Source organism: Asterias rubens, chromosome 10, assembly GCF_902459465.1.
Source record: "Asterias rubens chromosome 10, eAstRub1.3, whole genome shotgun sequence".
NCBI lineage: Eukaryota > Metazoa > Echinodermata > Asteroidea > Forcipulatida > Asteriidae > Asterias > Asterias rubens.
Window position 1 is genome coordinate 4,925,890 of NC_047071.1, and position 22,825 is coordinate 4,948,714.

The window sequence follows — 22,825 nt, forward strand, 5'->3', positions numbered from 1 at the left end:
AACAATCCTTGACTGTAAATAGAAACAAAAACTGGGTCAGGTCATATGTTATGTTGATCGCACTAAACAAAACAAGCGTGTAGCCTAGAACAGTTTGAACAGTAAATGTGTTATATACATGTATTCTTTCTCCTGTCAAAAAATATTATAGTTTATCTTGAAGCCACCTTCTCCAACCACTACAAACGTTTCATTTTCAAGATCAAATACTGTTTTAGACAATTATGTCTCCTATTTTTATACTTTCTTTTTTAACTGTACAATTCCTCAAGTTTTTATGATCGAAAATTAACAACAATTGTTGTATCTACTTTTTGACAAAGCACTTAGTAGGCCTACATGTCTATTGGTCTGTTCCACTAGCAGTATAGTGTGCAACATCAGTGTTAATCAACACCCCTGTTGAAGTCTAACTCTACTACTGCTGGTCACAAAACAACACATGTTAATTCTCACTGTGTCCTGTGCAACATTTGTTCCTGAATATATTTACTGAGCAATTCATTTTTTTTTTTCCCCCGCTAAGCCAGTTTTACAAAATAGTCACAGAAGCCCCGCAAAAAGGTTCTCGTTGTCTGGTTGTTTTCTGTCCAAACAAACTTCTTGAGTGGTTCTTCATGTTTCATTATCACACATAGGAGAGGACCCGCTAACAATAGATTCAGGGTTTGGGTCTAGGCTGGTCTAGGTATGTGAGAAATAACAATAGGATGTGATGGTGCCAGCTTGGCGATTTCTAACCTTTGTCAGAGGTAAACATTTCCCCTGTAAGTGCAGAGGTGCTCACCCCCCCCCCCCAAACCCGGTCTCATAGGATTAGTCTCCCTGAATGAAAGGACAAGGTTTCAGCAAAATTGCTAAATACTGAATGTAAATTACTTGGTTTGGAGTAGGTATTACTCCCTGAAAAACACAGCATCGACAACTACAGTGGGTGCGTTCGTTTAGCTTCCCTGGATTGACCCCGGTGTGTGGCGGTTTTTACTTCCAGGACGAACGTGGGTAATTATCTGCCACACAACGGAGTCTACCCAGGGAAGCTAAACGAACACACCCTATAATGACCCCTTGCATTTGCGTCACACGCGACGACTGATGCCACGCTCACGCTCACGCTCATGTTGGTGGGCAGTTTGGTTTACGTGTATTAACACCGCATCGCCTAAAATGCGCACTTCACTGCATAACGCACAGCATACTCTATGCATAGAGTATATATATGAAAACGCACAGTGAAATTGCCCACCAGTATGGCGCATTCAAAAAATTTCTGATGATGACGTCAGGTGAAATGGGTCAATATAAGGCTTATTATTAGAAGTGCAATTGGTCTTATTTACAGCATGATCAGCTGGTATTTTATGCTTCATGTGTCATATTTTAGCCCTAAAGACCGACTTTAGGTTGCATCATATTCTGTCTGCAAAGTTCCAGAAGTTTCAACAAACTGGAAGTTTGTATTCCAAGCACTTTTTTGGGGAGAAAGATATATTTTAAATTTGACACCGCAATGTGAAAGTGTCTAAAATATGTACCTATAAGTAGACATTTTGAAATCTTATCACTGAAAATTAACTACACAGTAATTGAGCTTGAAAAAAAAACAGAATCATAAACAACTGTACATTTTTGAAGCAGAAAGAGAGGACTCCAAGAAAAAGTATAGTTGTCTTTGACAAAACAGTCAGACTATGACATGACATCTACAAGCAAGTCTACCTCCTTGATAATGACACGTAAATGTTTTAGACCTACCTCCTGATTCCTCCCACTCCATTCAGGAAATCACGGTTGATAAAAATAGCAAAAACATTTTGGAGGCCAATTAGCGTTCATTACCGCAAATCCAGCCAGCTGGAGGATCTTTATAATCAAATTTCACGCCAGGTGAATTAGCTGTGGTTTTATTTCATACATGCTGACTTGCTGTTTTATTCATAGCGAATGGAACATGGTTCCTTTGAAGTTAAAAGAAGGTTGTCAATTCTTGCGTGGTTCTTTCTTGTTTTTCCATAAGACAGTCAACTCAAGAAGTCTTAAACTTTAACCTCAGATTCTCAGAAAAAAGGGTTACTAGACAAGTAATACTGAGAATGACGCTATACCAGTCGAGGTTAAAGTTTATCTAACCTAATCATAACATGAACTTGTTTCATCAAAGGAAACAGTGGATTTAAAAAGCCTTCGAAAATTATTCTCCAAACTTCAAATTCTAAGAAGAGTAGTAAGACTAGACGATAAATATTTCAAATGGCGCTTCTCCAACCGTCTTAATGCTACAGTCATGTTATTTTGTCTACCTGATGTCGGTTATTGCAGCGGATGTGGGATAGAGGGTTGATTTTGGCCGCCTTTTTAGGATAAGGGTAAGACACTGACTGAACCCTTGAAACAATAGACTAGAAAGGTGTTTTTGAAATAGTGTCTGAATTGCCAGTTTTATATGCAGCTGTGGCTAGATCATTGGTTATGGTTCAACTATTGGCTATGGCTAGACCATTGGATGCCATATTCTTCAATGTTATATAGGCCTAACTGATGCAGCCTTTTGCCATAGACAAAGCTGAAGTCATTAAGTTCTTAAACAGTCATTGGCTATGGCTTAAGCTTCAGTTTCATCAGCCATTTTAAAGCCATGTGCAATCAGTATACACATGTGAAACTTCAAAATGGCTGCCTTTTAGGACTTCTGTGGTTATGAATAAGCCAGTAGCAGCTATCATATTCCCCTTACACACTACCCAGACTCAATAACCATTTGATTCTGTAACGGGCAAATCCTGAAAATTCTCAGTGAATTCCATTCCTCAAGCACCCTTTGAAGAACTCTATTCAACCCTTGGTACTTGAAACTTATCAAGTTGGGCCAGAACATCTCTTACCCATCAATTATTCCCATCCCATTGCGATCTCCTGGTTATGCCATACGACTCTTTTGTTCTCTCAACTTTGTCAGACAGTGTCATGGTTTGATATGGCTCCGCCCATATCAGACAGCTTGTCAGTAGAAGTGGTTACGGATCATTAGAGCTTTTGTTAGACTGAGTCCAGGGACTAAACCAATCATAAGAGAAGTAGAATTACTGACGTGAAAGATGGTTTTATCCACAAATAACAACTAACTGTCAAGCTGTGTTTTGAAAACACAGAATTGAAGATAACAATTGTGTACAGAATTGAAGATAACAATAAGGAATGACAGATGAAGAACCTGTTTGTGTGGTAATCCTTATTGGTTACCAGCCAAAAGTCTATAACATTTACAATGTTGTGACTGGTGCCCCATCCATGTTTGCTTAGCATAGAAATTTGCTGAGTCAGTATTTTCTGCTTAACATCATGGGCCCTGATCTGACCACATTCCTTCAAGCCTCAGTTTGGATTACATTGATTTGAATGTGAGAATAATAAAATGGCGTAGTCATTAGGTTTTGTTTGTATCATTTCATACCAAGCAAAACTTGTAGAGGTCGGAGTACCAAAATATTGAGCCAGCATTCCTTCCTCAATGGCTTAGCATACCTTCATCCAATGAAAGGGTTTAGACAAACTTGACTGGAATTTTCCTTTGGTTCTGGATATAACGAGCATCCTGCAGAATACTGTTTGTTTTGAAAAGGGGCGTGAAACAATACCAGCACACCTGACTGTCTGGGTTGAATACCCAACCATAGGACCTTGATCGTCAATACTCAAAACTTACCACAAGTCAGAATTCTCGATTCAACAAATTAAGAATGTTAACTATGTGGCAATGGAAAGGTTGGATGAATAGAAATCATTATCAACTAAGGCCATTGACCTTAGGGTGGAGAGCTGACCTTTACTGTGTTTTATTAAAGTTATTCAGGAAACTGATATGAAATCCTGACTTAAACATTCAAGAAAATGTATTATCTAAATGTCAGGGATCGGTCCAATTGGGAAGAAATCTATTCCTGATGATTGAGACATGGGACATCTTACAAACTGTCTTGAGTTTCAATCAGTTCATCAATCACAAACTTAACGAAGAGAGTAGACCTGAAGGAGTTGTACAAAGAGTTAAGACTAGCCTTATCTTGAGATAGGATGAGTTACTCTTCCTATACTGTCCTAACTAAGGACCAGCCATAAGTTTTTAATAATTCCTAAAAAAGTCCTGGTACGAGTCATAAGTCCTCTGTTTGTGAAATCGACCCCTGGAGGAGTTGTAGTATTGGTTATGCAAGATGACATGTTCATCATAACCCCCCTTTGGCCGTCTTGAGTTACTCAAGACCACGTTGAATTCCTTCTCTTTAAGTTTATTGAGATATAGTACATGAGGAATAAGCTGTCATTCATGATTACTAAAGGAGATGGGGAGATAGGGGACTGAAGGAAGGGGTGTGGCTAGAAGGAGGGGGTAAATCTGGGGGCAACATCCCCCTGCTTTACTTCCACTATCTATGAATGACTTGTCTGTGTCTCAGTTAAAGGGGGCGCACTGAACTAACTGGCTGAAGCAAGTTGCAATTTACCTGCCTAAATGCCCATGGTATTAAAGGCAGTGGACACTATTGGTAATTGTCAAAGACTAGTCTTCACAGTTAGTGTATCTCAACAAATGCATAAAATAACAAAAATGTGAAAATTTGAGCTCAATCGGTCGTCGAAATTGCGAGATAACAATGAAAGAAAAAATACACTTGTCACACGAAGTTGTGTGCTTTCTGATGCTTGATTTCGAGACCTCAAATTCTAAACTTGAGGTCTCGAAATCAAATTCATGGGAAATTACTTCTTTCTCGTCACTGCGTCACTTCAGATGGAGCTGTTTCTCACAATGTTTTATACTATCAACCTCTCCCCATTACTTTTAATTAAGAAAGGTTTTATGGTGATAATTATTTTGAGTAATTACCAATAGTGTCCACTGCCTTTAAATAAAGAATAGTTAAAATTAAGAACCATTCTCATGCCTTGAATTTCATATTTGAGAGGGTAAGTCAATTTTCATTTTGCAAAGGGTCCTTCCTTTTGAAATTCTTAAAGACTATGGTCAAGACCAGGGGCAACAGAGGCCATGGCCTGCATTGTCTGTGTGTAATTCCAGGCCTGCATACTCAACTATTCTCAGGAAAAACCAATGGGCACCGAACCTTGTCTGCACATGGGGACACTATCTCTCTGATCATCAGATACAGGGATGAACATGAAGAAACTTGAGGAGCTGTCCCACCACAGCAAACCTCTCAAGATTGCATACTGTCTCCTAATTGGCTTAGATGCCTTCAAAAACTCAGAATGTTGGTACCACAATTGAAAGTAGGCCTTCTGTCCAAAAAATACTCCAGTGAGGATGGTCATGGGTTCGAATCCCACCCGAGTAATACGCCTGTGATTGTTTTCACAGAACTCATGAAAAACCGAGTATACAGTGCTAACACACATCAGAATACATGTACTATGAGTAAAAACCAAAATGGATTCTGTATTTCTGATGCAAGTCTATTACTCCAGTGACCATCCTAAGAGTTCACTGAGCATTCCCTATTAATTTTAGCTTTTTGTAGACATGAAAGCCTTAAAGAAACATAATTTTGACAAGAAAGAGTTGTGCAGACAGAGGGGAAATGTGGCACTTTATATAACCCATAGGTAAACCCAGGGTGATGACAACATTTTAAAAATCAGACCCAGTCAAAATAAAATACCACTAAAAATAGCTACCATAAAGAAAAACATTCCTTGTTCAGTGAAAACGTTGATCTAAACAACAAGGGTGGGTACCTGTATGGGACATCCTTGGTTCTTGGGAGTGATTAAAAGTGCAACTGATTTCATGTGATGTTGGGGTTGTATGGCGGGTGGGGTCAACTCAGGTAAGATCAGGGCCCAATTTCATGGCTCTGCTTACCGATCACGATTCCCCGCTTACGTGCAAGCGCTAAATTTCTGCGCTAGCCTTGTAAGCACAGAATGCCTAGAAACGTGGAGTATGCACGCGCAGAAGTAAAAATTCGCTGCTAACCAGTGAAATACGCTTGCCGTAAGCACAGAATCCCCTGCTTCCGTAAGCGCCGATTCTGTGCTTACGGTAAGCAGAGCCATGAAATTGGGCCCAGATGCTTCATGACCTTGTGTGTATTTATAATTTGTTCATATTTTTCTCTGCATGAATTAAAACTTTCGCCAACCCACAGCTAGATGATTGCTCCTGCTGTAAGGAGTCCCAGGATATGAAGATAAAGTTTCACTAGTATTTTGATCGATTTTTAAATTATTTCAAAATTATTTCCTTTTCTACAAAATCATTAATTGAGATCCCTTTTACTTGTCAGATAGAACATCATCTCGTATTTGATACTCTTTTGCAAACTTTCAATTTGCAATCATTTATGATAACTACAATGAAGATTTTATCTTATAGTTTGAGATTTAAAAGGAGATTCAATAGGGCCTAACTTGTGAAATTCTGCCTAAAGTGAGAAGTGATTTATCAAACCTTGAGGTATAAGGTGCGAATATTTAAAGGCAGGAATACTGAAAAACTAGTTTCCAGGAACAACTGTTGAATATATCCAACCTTAAATGCTTAAAGTGCAGACTGAGTGCATGCTGCTAAAGAAACGTTGACATGTGATTATGTTTTGACCTTTTCAGGATTATTGCTCACTTCCCCGTTACTGAACCGTTTATTGCTCGATAGTGGATCAGAACACAGCAACTGCTGCACTGGGCGCAAAATGCTGAGTCTTGTAAAAGAAACAGGTTGATTCAAGATGACATAACTGGATGTCTTCAAGCTTGTAATGACAAGGGGACGTCTTCCTCAAACAGGGTCAATCTGACAACGATAACAAACTTGACACTGCTTTTTAAGAAGACTTCTCATAAAAAAAAACATCTTGTAAAGGATTTTACTGCAACTGTCAAGTTTTGTCCCTTATTTTATCAAATTACAATTTGTTTTAAAGGTAGGGTAATATATTGATTTTGTCAAGTATTATTTATAGGCAAAACTATAAAAACAAAATTGAACCAATAACCCTACCTTTAACTATTGTGAGCCTATAGTAGACCAATCTCAAATTATAAGTTGAATAGACTGTGCTCTTATAAATGATGATTTCCAATACTTGTATCATTATGCCCATAGGGTATCAGACATAGATGACTAAACATGTGTTAACATGTTTACTACTGAAAGTTTCAGCATTTGATAACCACCAATTTGTTTCCTGACACAAACAAGATGAAACAGTTGTGTGGACACACATTGCCGAGAAATAAGAACAGGGGCACAACCTCAAGACATCAGTGCCAAGTTTGAGTCACCTGATTCACCATTCAAGACGGGCCTAAATATCTCCAAAATAAGTTTACGTAAAATAAGTATAACCTGAGATACAGCATGTGCCCTTCTGGTGCTCGTTTACCCAAGGACATTTTGTCCAACATTACCACATGGGTAATCTGGGAGAAAATTTCGGAAAAGCCTATAACATCGCATAAACTTGCTAAGCACAAAAAATATTGCTTAGCAGAAATAGGGAACCAGAAATGAAGTGCACATTGTCGCAACTTGTGCCCCACTCAATATTAGCTTAGCTAAGATTTGCTAAGCACATAAACTTGCTAAGCACTAACAAATCTTGCTTAACAGAAGCATTTTTTTCCTGCTGAATAGCTTTATGAACCTGGGCCCCATACTAATATTACATGCAAAGACTATGACTAAACAGGACCAGACTATTTAGGTTCCAGCCTCTCTCTGATCCCATGGGTTTGTACAGAGAAACCCCAAGATGGTTGCACTATGTTAAAAGGTCACTATCACTTACTACATAGGGTTCAATGATCTAAAGGCAATGTCTGAAGTCTGGCCCCTCGCTACACGTACACAATTTCCTGTTCCGACTATAGAGAATTAGGCACCCGGTTATTTTCAGAGGCGGGTGGCAGGTATTTATTTGCACAACGACAACACGGCAACAAGAAACATGAAGTCAAAGGAGATGGGGGATAGAAGTAGGAAGGAAGGCGAATGAATGGCCGTCCTATCAATACATCCACCATAACATCAACAATCTGTCTTAAGATGAATTGACAAGAAACTCAAGGCTGGGATGTCTAAAATTAAGATTTATGATTATCAATTTTTGTTCAAGGAAACTTTAGTTGTAGAGGCGTAGAACTTGGCGGAGGAAAGGGGTATTAAAAAATACTTAAGACATGAGAGAAACCATTCCACCTTAAACAGACAGATTGTAAAAAGTTTGAAACTTTGCAGTTCTTCTTTTTAAGCATTTAGCAATCTGATCTTACCAGGTTATATACCAGGCCAATCATTTCAAACATTATTTGAAATATACCTCGGATAAATGAGTCACCACCTGGGGACCCATGTTCAGCTTAAGTTACTGTGGAACTCTTTGATATGTCCAGGTAGCTATGTTGGTGGAAACAACTGATTAGAAGTGGTAGGTTCTAATCATACCCGAGCAAATTTGTCCTTACCAGTTGCATTCATGTTATGTGTTTTAAAATCTATAAATGCATCATCAGTCCTGACCAGTTTCTTCAACACAATCACTTTTTGTTTTTATGCAAATTATTCAAATATCATCGTTCACTGGGCAGGTTGAACAGCTTATTGTTTTCTGATGCACTTAAAGCCATTGGACCCTTTCAGTTCAGAAAAAAAAATAAAAGTTCACAGATTTACAAATAACTTACAGGGTTTACAGAAGGTAGTGGTGAAAGACTTCTCTTGAAATATTATTCCATGAAATGCTTTACTTTTTGAGAAAACAGCAAAACAATATAAATTCGTGTTAACGAGAATTACGGATTTATTTTAAACGCATGTCATGACACGGCGAAACGCGCGGAAACAAGGGTGGGTTTTTCGGTTGTTTTCTCCAGACTCCGATGACCGATTGAGCCTAAATTTTCACAGGTTTGTTATTTGATATAGAAGTTGTGGTACACAAAGTGTGGGCCTTGGACAACACTGTTCACCGAAAGGGTCCAATGGCTTTAAGTAAGAAATTATATGAGAATTCAGGGGGAACAAAATTAAAAAACTGTCACATGATCGCTAGCATTCTCCATGATTTGGTCTAGGGACACTGATTGAAACGCGAGCAGAAACCGGCTCTTCTCAAAGCCACCACTATGATAAAGAGATTCTTCATGTCATCTCAAACCTTACTTAGCATATCAAGGTACTAGTATCAGGGTATAGCAATAGTGATTTAAAAGCTGGTTAATAATTCATGTATAAAGGAATAGAGTTATAGAGTAGTGTGAATAAGGAACTAGTTCTCCTTTAATCTTGAGGAATCTTGAGAAACCTATACAAGGAGAGGCTCGGTCGTTGTAGCTTGTAGCTTTCAAACCTGATGGATCCGGCCAATTTCCTTCTTCAATCAAACGCAACAAATTCTCAATCAGATAATCACGAGATATCGGTGATAGCCTGGTGGCAGTGTTTCAGGCAAACAAATCGCAGAGCAATTTTGAGGGGAAAGTGGTTGGTTTTGTGACTGAAAGGGTGTTAATGGTCTAGAAGATACTGAGATTTAAAGATGTATTTGTGAGGTATCTTCATTGAGTCATATTTTAAAGATTTCTTTTTGTTCACAATGTCCAGGAAATGTTTTTGAGATCAGAGTTTGTAAGACTCAACGACCGATACTCAGCTTTCTTGTTTTTCACTGTCAGGCAACTAGGTCTTCCGCAATAAAGCAAGGACCAGAATTTAACCAAGTTTTCTAAAGTGAACCTTTCTTGAATAAATTGTTTCAAATGTTTGTGATACATAGCAAAATAAATGTAATCCAAATCACTATCAATGCATCTTTAAATTCTTATCGCGTCCTCTTTGTGAATTGCACTCTCCTGAGAGATTCAATTTCTGGCCTAAAAAAGATGGAAATTGATACGAACAAGGAACCAGAGGGCAACCTCCAAGACACTTTTAGCGAAGATTAATTCTATTTTTAAGTTTCCTCCCGTGGTTTAGCCGGTCTTGCGGTGACCTGGGGAAAACAATGTCAGGTCAAAAACGCATCAGAAGTCCTTTATTCAAAAGTACTGACGTATAAAAATGAACTCACAAATCTGACCAGAACTTGTTATTTTGTTCATCTAGTTCTTCAAGGAAAGGAATCAATAATCCTGCTACTGTTGCTAGAGTTTTAGTTTAATTTACAGTTGATGAAATTTGTCCCATGCAAGCTATATTTACACAAAGTACCGGTAACTGTAATGTATAAGGGATTTCGTAGGTCAAATAGATGGGAGTATATCTCATTTGATTAGCATTAATGGTTCATTGTTATATCGCACTGCCAATCTATACCAACTACTACTACATTACACTACAGGTAGGGCTCTATTTCCAGATGACAAATTAGGAAACTTAGTCAACATATCGCGATACGAGACCAGAAACAAACTTGTGGTTGAAACTATTAAGAACAGACCACCTTAGCTATAAACAAACAGTAATCCGAACTAGCAACAGGGTCTGTGACTTTATTTCATTTATTTGATGATTGGTTCCTATCATAACTAACATCATTATATCGTAGCATAACTTGCATAGTTTGCTGACTACCACATTAAGAAAGGAAATTGACCAAAATCCATCACGTCTGACACACAAATCTTTTGAAGAATAATAAATTTGATTAGGACCAACGGTGACTCGTAAACTTATAAGATATTAAGGTTGACAGGTATACTTACTGTTAAAGCAAAACACAACTACAAATGTTTATTAATAAACTTGTGTTGGGTGATTTCATAAATAGATTTTTATTAAGAAAGATTTGCCTAGGTTTATTATCCAATGTTGAATTTAATTTTGAAACTTGTGACTGTTTCAGGCCAACTCCTTCACCAATTTCTAAAAAATAAATAGTTGTTATGGTGTACCAAACAGAGTAAATATATCAACAAAAATAGGCTGGTTTCCTACTTTTGTGTTCAGTGATAGATGAACATTTTAATTCAATTTATTCTCTATAGTATAGCTGCATCTCTTCTGGTACTTTTATTCAAAACACAAACAAAGGAAATACTTTTTGGGAAATGCCTTTTTTAAAGAGATATGGCCACTAATGTATGGAATTTTGCAAAAATAATTGGTTATTTGTAGAAAGATATTTGGTCCCCAATTGGAGCTAAATTGTAAACAGTTTCTGCAAAACACTTCATGTTACTTGACTGAAATGCACACATTCACTTGCGATAGCAAATCTTTGACAAAACATGCTTAGGGTCAGGTTTGGGCAATGTTTTGATTTCTTGAACCTTTCAAAAATTACAAAACTAAGCAGACACCCTAACACAAAGGGGTTCAGAACCTCTAATGTGCCAATCATAATTAATTGAAGTTTCAGTCCAAACAGAAAAAAAGGACATCTTAAAGGTCATGTCTACCGGAGCACTTAAGGTTAGTTACGGCCCTTTAGTCACTTCAAAAAATCATCACAGGAAGCCGAGAGGAACCCTAATTGATGAAACATCTCCCCGGTACTATAAAAAACAAATTAAAATTCTTGAATTTCACCCTGTTGCGGCAGCTTCGTCTACAAATACATCCCACACAGCTTGACCAGTAACGAGAGTGAACTAAGGGTGTTGGGAACTCCTGGCTGGTCCAGGCCTCGGAGATCTAGGGGTCATTTGAGAGAATAAATACCCCCACAGTGAGCCCGCCGCTCTGGATAATTGGAGATATACCTCCATCAATTTGTTAAACTATTTGCAGGAAATCCAAAATGGCAGCTTTATATGGCCTGTCAGTCAATGTATTTCGGTTAGTTATTACGAAGGCATTTATTTTATTTCTGGTACAGTACTTTATACTGAGGTGTGATTTGGTTTCATCTAATAATAATAACAATAATAATAACATGCATTTGTATAGCGCTTAATACAAGGTTACTAAGCGCTGAACAGGAAGTGTATGATAACAAAAGAAAGACAATTCAAAGTGGGATGAAATAGCAGAAACAAAACAGACTAGATGGATTTAAATAAGTGTGTTTTTAGAGCAGTTTTAAATGAGTCCAACGAAGATGAGGCACGGATATGAACGGGGAGATTGTTCCAAAGAGTGGGAGTGGCGATTGAGAAGGATCGGTTTCCATAGCGAGTGCGAGGGATAGGACCAAAGTTGAATTCCAGGTGTAGAAGATGAGGTTGCTATGCATACAAAAATTTAATCCATTTATCACAATGCAGCTTATGTTTCTCTTACATTGAAATCAATCAATCAATCAATCAGACAATCAATTTACCAATTAATCAATGAATCCAACATTTGCACTTGTATACATGTAGGCCCTCCTGAAACAGGTACCTATCACCATGCTGGGACCTGACATTAGGGACAAGTGACTTGACCTTAGTGACATGAAGCTTGACCTTTGGGACCTGAAACCTGATCTTAAGGACTTTAAACTTGACCTATAAGAACTTCAGATTTGACCTTAGAGACTTGACCTTAGGGTCTTACAGGCAGTGCTCCCTCCACACTGTGGGTATTGTGGGTGCTGCAGTTGAACACTTTTAAAGTTTTAATTAAAGGCAGTGGACACTATTGGTAATTTCTGAAAATAATTATTATCATAAAACCTTTCTTGATTACAAATAATGGGGAGAGGTTGATGGTATAAAACATTGTGAGAAACGGCTCCCTTTGAAGTGCCATAGTTTTCGAGAAAGCGGTAATTTTCCACGAATTTGATTTCGAGACCTCAAGTTTAGAACTTGAGGTCTCGAAATCAACCATCTAAACGCACACAACTTCGTGTGAGAAGGGTTATTTTTCTTTCATTATTATCTCGCAACTTCGATGACCGATTGAGCTCAAATTTCCACAGGTTTGTTATTTTATGCATATGTTGAGATACACCAACTGTGAAGGCTAGTCTTTGACAATAACCAATAGTGTCCACTGCCTTTACTGCATTTTGCACCTGGTTATATCAACTTATTCTGAACAAGTTTTATTCCAACTTCATACAAAGTTCACATTATGTTGTCATTTACTAATTGTTAACATATTTTGACAATTTGAACAATTAAATTAAAACATCATTTGTTCTTCTCAAATGTCACTACTGTATCCTGTATGTATTTGTTTACTTCATGCATACAGGATACATCTCCTAATAATGTGATAAGAGAACAACAACAGTGTCACGCACATAACAAGCACGAGCAGCAAGCTTTCTTTCACTCAAACTTATCTTGAACTAAATTTTGGGCTTTGATGATATTTATCTTATCAGTCAAGGTGTGGTAGATTGTTTCTGCGTGGAGCAGGAAAATTAATGTCCTCCTGTTTGTGTTTGCCACAATCCATGAAAACAAATTATAAGCCACATATTTTGGTAAATTCTGAAAGTTAAAATGAAAAGTGTGAACAATTCCTACAGCTTATCAAGGACACACATGTCATGGTCAGTGATTCAAAACAACATTGTAGTGACTACATGTAGCTGTCAGATCTAGCTAGCTGTCACTCTAAGAAATACAAAATAATGTAAACAAAAACGAAAAAACTTTCTTATATTATGTCGACACCCCTCGTTCAAATTACAAGGAATCACCAGGTTGACAAATAATCCACAAATAATTCCCATCTTCCTTCAAGTTTGACAGTTACGAGCATAAACCATAATCATCTGAAGCTCCTAAGAGCACGTCTTGTCCTGCATCTTAAATCTAAGCAATTTACAACCAGCGAGGCCATCTCATGAAACCTAGAGACTTAAATCACTCCTGACGTGCCTGCGATTGTTTTTGCCAAATTGATGCAGTTAAATCCTTAATGTGTAGTAGAGAGAGCAATGTTATAATCTGGCTTAGGGAAGGGGACTAGACAGTACAAAGATCTTAAGATGTACTTTAGTGCATCAATGATCAGACATCATCTTGTTGACTACCAAGACGGAGGCCAAGGAGTAAATTGCCGGATCAAGAGAAGGGAGGATTCTTCCCTCTTTCTCTGCCAAAACATGGAAACCAAATTTATATACGGAAAAACACATTTGTTTTGCCATGGATCTCTTTGAGTTAAAAAAATAAAATAATACAATTCCCCTGGTTTAACAGGAAAAATAACCTTCGTAAAAATAAAAAAAACAACTCTACAAATTACAAGTCATCCTCCAGAACAGCAAAATAGACGTCAGTGTGAATTATTTTTGGCAATGTACTTGAAATTACCGCCCTTCCAAATGAATTGCACGTTTTTCCCTAACAGTTCAATATACTCTCTGTAATTAAAACACATCCCTTAATGTCTAATTGCGATGGTTAATTAACCAATTAGGAAACCGTTTAATTGTTTTAATCATCACAGACTATTTAAATTAAGTCTAATTAGGGGGTATTTCCTTGCAGGAACTCGTGAATAAATAAAAACTGTTTTCAAAGGGATAAGACAAAACAGTTTTGGAGGTCATTGCTTGGTCAAGGGATGTTAACCCCAAGATTTTGAATACTGAGCTTGAAGCTGGAATGGAAGCCATTCTTTAAGTTATTATCAGTGAGTTGCTTTGTTTGCGTTCGCTCTTGTCATACAATAAAAACCAAAAAGTTAGCAAAAATATTTATGGCACACCCTGGCAGGACACAGAATCTTGGCTCTTGGTTTTTCTTCAGCAGGGAATTATTGCCTCATGCCGAGCACAATCAATGCTTCTCATGAACAGACTACAAAAAATGACTTTATTTACTCAGGTGTGCGCAGCTTTTGATTTATACTCGGAAGTTATTTGCATGAACGGAAATTAAATGTTGCTTTCTTAGCAAGGTGAAATATGACTTGGGGAGTGTTTTGGGACGACGGTGTTACTGTTAAGGGACCCTAACCAAGTGTTGTGTACGTGTAACCCAGATGTTGCAACCTCATTCTTTAGGTTGCTTAATTATTCTATAATTTTTGCAGGCGAACTAAACATATACCCCCGAAGGGGTGTATGTCTTGGGGGATAGAGGATATGTATGTCCGCATTTCAAAGCAAATTGAAAATGATGACATACTTTATAAATTGTGTCACTTTGTGAAGGAAACAAAGTCTAGAGTAGAGAATAAAAACAAGATTGAATTTCAAAACAGGGACAGGTCTGCCGAAGGCATAGAGCAGCAGCGTTTGCTGCCAACACTGCCGGACTTAATTTCTCCTTCATTTTTTTTCCTACAATCTTTACAGGCTTTCTGAGAGAGGACTCAGTTTATTCGTCTCGGACAAAGCCTTTAAGCTTTTAAATCCTTACTTCGTAATAATTGAAAGTAAAGTCATAAGCACATTAAATTAAGTGTGACTCGGATAAATCATCAACAACCGTACATGCTTTGATTAGTATACTATAAGAATTAAATTCAATTCAATTCAACTTGGTTTGTTAAGATAACAATAAAAATGACATTGACAGTAGGGGCGTTTCCTAAACAGGAAAGAATGGCGTGCTTTAGCCGTGACTGGTGATTCTTAGTTTTCTTATAAATGACTAGGGATAGATAATGCGTTTAATCATCTTGAAAACAATGATACTGCACAACGTAAAGTCCTTCAAGGGAAGAATTGTCGTCTTAACTTCCATAAGAAAGGGATACAAGATTGACAGTCTGTGCCAATATCCTCGCATCTGATGACAGCGTTCATTGAGTCCGAGTCAGTCATCTTGAGGGTTGTATAACCCCCCCCCCTCCCCCTAGTCAGGGCCATTCAGGTTGCAAGCAGGATATACCTGGATCATCACTATTGGCTTAGTCAAGATAAATATCAAGACTTTCTCAAATCACAATTAAACCTCTTCAAGTAAATTTGAACTGATGGCGGAAAATTAACATCTGTACTAAGACTTACAAAAATTGAAGGTACTCTCATGTGTCAATTATATTCTCCCATATTAGGGCGTGCACCAAAAAATTGTTCAGTATAAAAAAAGTGTCATGTCTGGTTTTCAGCTCACCTTGCTCAAATAGCAGCCTCCATTATCCATGTTAGGAGATGTGTATACAGCCACAATCATTGGTCTTGTTGGTTAGTGTCCATTTTATAAACCACAGTTTGAAAACCACTGAATTAACAATCGTTGTGTTAGTATTGAAGAAAGAGTGATTGAGTTTGTTGAAGAGTTAAGCCTGGTTCATATTTCCTGCGAATGCGAATGCGATACAAATGTCGACGTCACAAATTCGCAACGAAAAATTCGCAGCAGTTCAACTCTGCTCAACTCACTTGCGAATATCGCTGCGAAAGGAGGGTTGTGACGTCCTATTCACGTCAAATTCACTTCGCATTCGCTTCGCATACGCATTCGCAGGAAGTATGAACCGGGCTTCACTCAATATTTGTATGTTGTTCATTTGGTACCTTTGTAACAGAAAGCAGGCCTGTATGCTTTGTTTTTGAAAGGGCAAGGGCACCAAGGCATTTTCTCCTTGGTAAAGGGCACCCTATGAGAAAATTGTGAATTTCTATTGGAGCATTTCAAGGGCACCAAGGCACTGACAAGGGGGCGTGAAGGCAATCACCTTCGTTGTCTCCGTGTGAAGTATCATAAGGCTTGAGAAAGTGTTGGTTGTGGTTGTGCACAGATTCTACGTGAAGCTAACTAGATTTATAGATTAGAGTTTGGATATGACAACTGTGACAAAAACCTCTGAATCCAGAATTGATGACATCAACTGGGGATCAATAGAGGGATTAACTCACTGGCCCTTCTGCCAAGAGCCGGACAAACTCCTGTTCCAACATTTCACGACAAGTTCTTACTTCCTAAGCGAGGGGAAATTAGAACAAAGGCATGAAAGTACAGTTCTTTAATGGATCAATCTGTTTCTTATGACACATCTTAGGAATTCTTAGAGTGTACTTTCAAAGTTCAAGACAAAGTTGTAGGACACACTGTTTGTTTGTGTAATTAGGCAGTTACAATCTAAACTATTTCTCCTATATGGGATTTTCTTCCTAGTGTCCATGAACAATAGACTTAAATTGGGTTTTCTCTTAACTTTAAAAGACTTCATGTAACTTCATGGCTAACTAGCAAACAAGTTGTTAGAACTTTTTCATTCTCCCAAACATTGCTCACTTTAAGAGCTATAAAGTGTCATCAATTACTACATTTTGTCCACTCTATATTTAGAAGGAATCCGAAACACAACAGTTCCTACAGAAGCCTGAAATTTAAACCAGATTATAAAAGTTGAGATGAACAAATCCTGTTTCGTCACCCAGTGAAAGAAAAACATAAATGTACTCCACTAAATAAGATGTGGGTTATCACCATAATATCATGGGTTGTTAAATTTAACTGGGATAAAGGATGGGGTTACATTCCCAGGGGGGTGTAGTTTTTGCAAGAAATTATGTGCTGGGGTTGATCGGAGGGTTATGTTTCTAGCTAGAGTAGTACACATCAAAGTTAGTCATGAAACTTTTTAAATTGAATCTTTTTTATGAAGACGTTTCAGAGGCCTTGTGCGTCGCTAAAGGTCTTAGAAACTGAAACTGTTGCATTTAAAATGGAGTTTATTTATATTTGGAGCTTTAAAAAAACATTAATGAATGGGGAACAAGTGTTAAAATGACAAGAAATTTATGGATTTGCTAACCATGTTGAGTTTCCCAGGCTAGATGGCTAGCGTTAGTCTGTGTGGGTGATGAAATCTTGTGGGACGTTGTATTTTCTATCATAACAGGTGCGGTGTGGTAACACACAAATGCATTGTACAAACCAACGATCTTACGTTGTCGTCGTTTGTCGGAAACTCTACTTGGGTATCCATGGTTGAAAGTGAAATTCTTAGTGGGGGAACTACGCCACGCTGATGCGCATGAGAAAATGTATCCACCATAATGCCCATGAGACTTGCAGCTAGTTTATTATCAAGGAGGGGTACTGCAAAAGAAAGGGAACTATTGATGTTGCAATAGGAGACCCCCCCCACCCACCTACGTCACTATAACTTTTATCAACCATTATGTTTATTATCAAAAATTGAGGCTGGGAGAGGTATTACAAAGAAAATGACACCCTCCCACCCCAAAAAAAAAAAAAAAAAATCACCCTCAGTGGTCTTTACTTTGGAAAACCATAAAAAGTGATGTACCCCTTCTCAGAGTGATGCAAAACAAGAAATTTGCTAAGCGATTTTTATCTGTAGAACAGCTTTACAAAACAATGAAGTAGGGTCCAGATATGGTCCATGAACAGTCTTAGATGACACAATACTGCACGCCAGGTTTCTATCGATCACAACAAAACTTCTCAAAAGGGCTTCTCTCATCTGAATCTAATTAGGTTGATTTATGTCAGAGAAATATTCCCTTTCTGTTAGAAGCCCAAATCTTGAAGTTTTTACCAATTTCTGAAGCTCCCAGGAGAGTCAGCACATATTCATAGGAACGCTTAGTTTCAACATAGGCCTATATTAAATTCTAGAGTTATTAAAACAGTTTCTTAGGGATGGTTTAGACTGTAAATATGTTCCTCGAATGGTGCAAAATGAGCTTGAAGCACATGTGGTTTACATATGGCTGAGGTAATAAGACACTTGCGCTGGGTGTTAAGAACATCCCAGTGAGAATCAGAGAAGGTTTCAATAGAGTTTGTAGTTTGGAATATTTCATCTCAGTACATTCACAGACAACATGAACTCAATATGAGTTCAGTGAGTAATCAAATAGTATTCAATGAGTTTTCAGTGAGTATTCAATGAGTATTCAGTGAGTATTCAATGAGTATTCAGTGAGTAATCATGAGTGCCAGGGCAAGTCCACAAACCAGAAGTAGAGAAGTCTCCCAAATTCCAAAAAATCTACTCCGCGATAGTATAATATACAGCAAAACAAGCTCTCAAAAGAACATAGGCTTAATCTACCCAGCAAATAGATACACACATGGTGTTACCGCAAACCAAATGTACATTAACAACAAAGTTACAATAAAACACAAGGTAATTGGTGAGCACCAAAACCGATCCAGTTGTCTTCAGTCAGACCACTTATTGTATAGAGTTAAATCATCAATCACATCAGTAGAAATTAATTTCAAGTAACTGCACAAAAATATATCAAAGCCATATGGCAAGGAAATGTAGCTGGCGCGCGCGCCGTCTCAAAAACTGAGTTCCGTTTCATGCTTAATTGTTAAATTCTTGTGGCGTCGTCAAATCTTCTTTCCATGAAAACAGACCATTCAGATGTTGAGAGATGTTCTGCTTTTGTTAACTGCTTTTGTAAACTATAGACTAGGTTTTACCATGGTTTTACCACTATGCCACTGGTTCTTTGCAGAACCACACTAACTCAACTGCATTTCATGTACAATGTTACAGTAGACCTGACCTAGCAAAGTTTCCTACACTTATAATTAACCTAATCGGTTCTATGTAAACACCTCACATATTGCGATATTAATTTTGCATTTACAAAAACAACACAGTGAATAACCCACAGAATGTGTGCACATTGCGCTGTGTATACAAACCTGTCTCCCTAACCACAGGTAGCAACATAACAACATTACAAAATGTGTAACACCTAAACTAACCATCTGGGTACCCTGTGGTGATGTGTCCTTATATCTCAGGTCAGGCAAACACCTGTTTTAATTGCTGAGTGGTTTTTACAACACACAAGTCTACATATTACACTCTCTACCACTGTGGAGTTACCACAGAAGATCTGGACCCTTGGTATACAACTTGTAACTTTTGACAAACTTTTAAGGGATTAGAATGGTTAAATGCAAAGACAGGATTTTGAAATGTATTCTGCTGCATTGAAAACACTGTCATTATTCTTAAACAGTTCTTTAAAGTGATGTTATTTTATAATGAATGTACAAGCTTCTATAATAAAGCTCTTAAATTCTAAAAGTCAACAAAAATTGAATTTTAGTGAATTTATGAACAACTTCCTGTTTTGTCAAACCTTGATAAGTTCTCAACACTTTGTGACGCGCCATTACGGAACTAAACATATGCCATTCAAAGCGGTCTACTTAACTTAATGTTGTCAATTCAACCTGCAACTTAGTTTCCCTTTGAGAAAGGATCAACTGCATTTGGGCAAATAAAGCAAAGTCCACATGTTAAGTTATCACTTTCAAACAGTGCTTTTCTTGCTCCTTTATTTTATGAATGTTTGATTCTGTTATTTGCAGTTTGAATTCAATCCATAAATAGGTTTATGCTAGGGTGGCCCCCTGCCCCCAGGCTTCCCCCACCCTGCCCCACACTCACCCTGCCTCCATCCGGCACCCTGCCCCCATCCTACCCTCACCCTAGCTTACATTCTACCCCCTCCCTAAGACATATAGACACCTTGTCTTACTCTTTCTTCAATGTCCAGGTCCTCGAGCCACCTGTCTTTTACAGTTTATGCCAAATTTACCCACATCTCCCATAATTCTGTCACCCAGCAAAGAAGTCTGACAAAGTTAGCGGCATAATTGATGGTTTATTGGGATTTATGGAGGGTTGATGCTGTAGGGTGTTATTCAATGGCCTCTCTGGACATGCTGGTGAACTTGGGATTTGCAGAGTTGTGGTTCACAAGGGAGTGTATGTCATAACCCATTAGATAGAGGGTAACTTGAGTTATTGGGGGACTGTGGGGTAACATAAGGATGTGAAATGCTAAACAAAATTACATGGTTCGATTCAAGGGCAATAAGTTGTACTGAATTAAACAATCAGCACATTCATTTTATTTTATGACTGGAATGAAAAATACTGTGTCTTGATATGAATTGAGGTTGATGAATATCTGAAAAATGTCTCAATTTGATTTTAAAGTATAATAAGAGCTACATTGTAAATGCACTCTGTCGCATTAAGGTGTTGGCCAAAGGAAGTTGAGACAAACAAGACTGGTTCCTTTAACTGGTTCCCATTGGCCCATGCAATGCCACAGATCAAATATTTGGAATAGAGGGTTCCAGACAAAATGGCCTCAACCCCAAACCATTTATCCTACAGCCCAAGTTAAGATTACCAACAATCTTATAAGCTTTTCTTGTTCTTACTTTCTTTTCTTAGAGACAATGTAGATCGAAAGAAAGGTTGCCAGGGGGAGTGTCAGCACACCTCCTGTATGGCGTGCGAGTTTGTCGCTCTAGAACCAGATTGTGGACGTTGTGGCAAGAATGATTATCGTTGCATGCGACAATTTGCTAAGTGTATAAGACGACAAGTTTGTACCAAGTCGCAGTGGCCATGCGGAAACATGGACCAACAGGTTTGTGCACAATTTCTCACCTTCCTCCCACCATGGAATAAAGTGTCCCCTTCATGCACCCACCATCGTTATTTTCAGAGGGGGAAAAAGGGAGCTTTTAAAGTATTTAAAAACTTCTGATGAATTCGGCTAGTAAACTGCCTCACTAATTTACAGTGTGATACACCTCGACTTAAAAGGACAGTCCAATACCTTCCAGCTGTTGAAAACTGCTACTAAAGTAGGAAATTCCAAAAATGTTCACAATTTCTTTCACTAAATACTAGATCCTGTTATTCTGAAATTGTTTAAAATCCACTCCTTTATTTAATAAGTTTATGGAAACAGCTTTTCTCATAAATGTACAGCTGGGGCGGGGTTCCTTCCCTTGTACCGAACATGAGATGCATTCATTTAGGATTTCCACTGAGGGGATAGGTGCACCTTGAGGTTGGGCGGAGTCCCCTAACAGTAAATTGGGTCCGTTATACTGCAGGGCCATTTGAAAGCTGGGTCATGGGTCCAGGTACTGGAGAATACACTGAGGGTTAAGGGAGGGGCCCTTACCTTTTCAGAGCTAGTTTATTGCTATGTCATGATATTAGCTTGTTTGTATACCACACCCAAATCTAGTGATTTGTCCTGCCACGTATAATTACTCCCATACATGTTGCTTGTCTCATTAGAAATAATATACTTTCGGTTCTCTTCACAAACATTTCATTTGTTATGTTCTCTTGTTCGTGAAATTGGGTGAAATGAATTACCTTGTGTTTTTTTTTAGCTGAATGATAAAGGGGACCCTAATGAACCAATCCTGAACTTTGTCTACAATTGGCTGATACTTCGTATTTAAAAAAAAATCTTGGCTCACTTTTCAATAAAAACTAAAAACATTTGTTATAGTTCTGGTAATAATTCACTCCTTGAGAACCAAGTAATTAAAAAAAGATTTGAGGTTTGAGCTGTATTTTGATCACTCTTTATCAGGTTGTGCTTTGAGAACTATTTATATGTCGCTAAGAAAGGAGATGGAATTTCCTTAAAATAAACTTCATGTGAGTTTGTGAACTAAATGTATTCAAACAAGCCCTGGAAAAAAAAACACCTAAAAATACAACTCAAAATTTCCACAAATTAAAATTGTTGCTACGTTGCCAACAGTTAACACATTTTTTTGTGAGACATAAGGACCACACATTTGCCATCTAAAAAGAATAAATAATTTTAGCATCAATAAATACGGGGGGGAAAATTCACAGAGAAATGAAAGCACCCCCTCGCTAAGGAATGTTAGCTTATTTGAAGAATCCCAAACTGAAGTCTGAAATAACGAGGACTAATATTTCTGTTCACAGGTGACCCAAATACCAGGTAAATGGTTCTTTATTTGACCCAAGACACCCCTGGCATTCCCTCGGCAATTTGTCACGTTAGGACCGAGCCACAAAACCACCTAATGCTCCTCAAAACTATTTATGTACACAATCCAATAAAAAAAGACATGTGTACAAATAAAGTGGATTAATATAATAAAATACTTGTGTTTTACAGCTGGATACAGCTTGGTTAGTCATCAGAAATAGAATCAGTTTGAG

At 37.9% G+C, this 22,825-nt stretch overlaps 1 protein-coding gene across 1 annotated transcript in view; it reads left to right on the top strand.

Annotated features, from left to right (window-relative positions):
* Positions 1-22,825, top strand: part of LOC117295286 (cysteine-rich motor neuron 1 protein-like) — a 39,369-nt gene that overhangs the window by 14,341 nt on the left and 2,203 nt on the right. Inside the window, exon 3 of the mRNA XM_033777843.1 lies at positions 21,050-21,248. Within this exon, the coding sequence (XP_033633734.1) occupies positions 21,050-21,248 (199 nt within the window). The remainder of the gene's footprint in view (positions 1-21,049; positions 21,249-22,825) is intronic.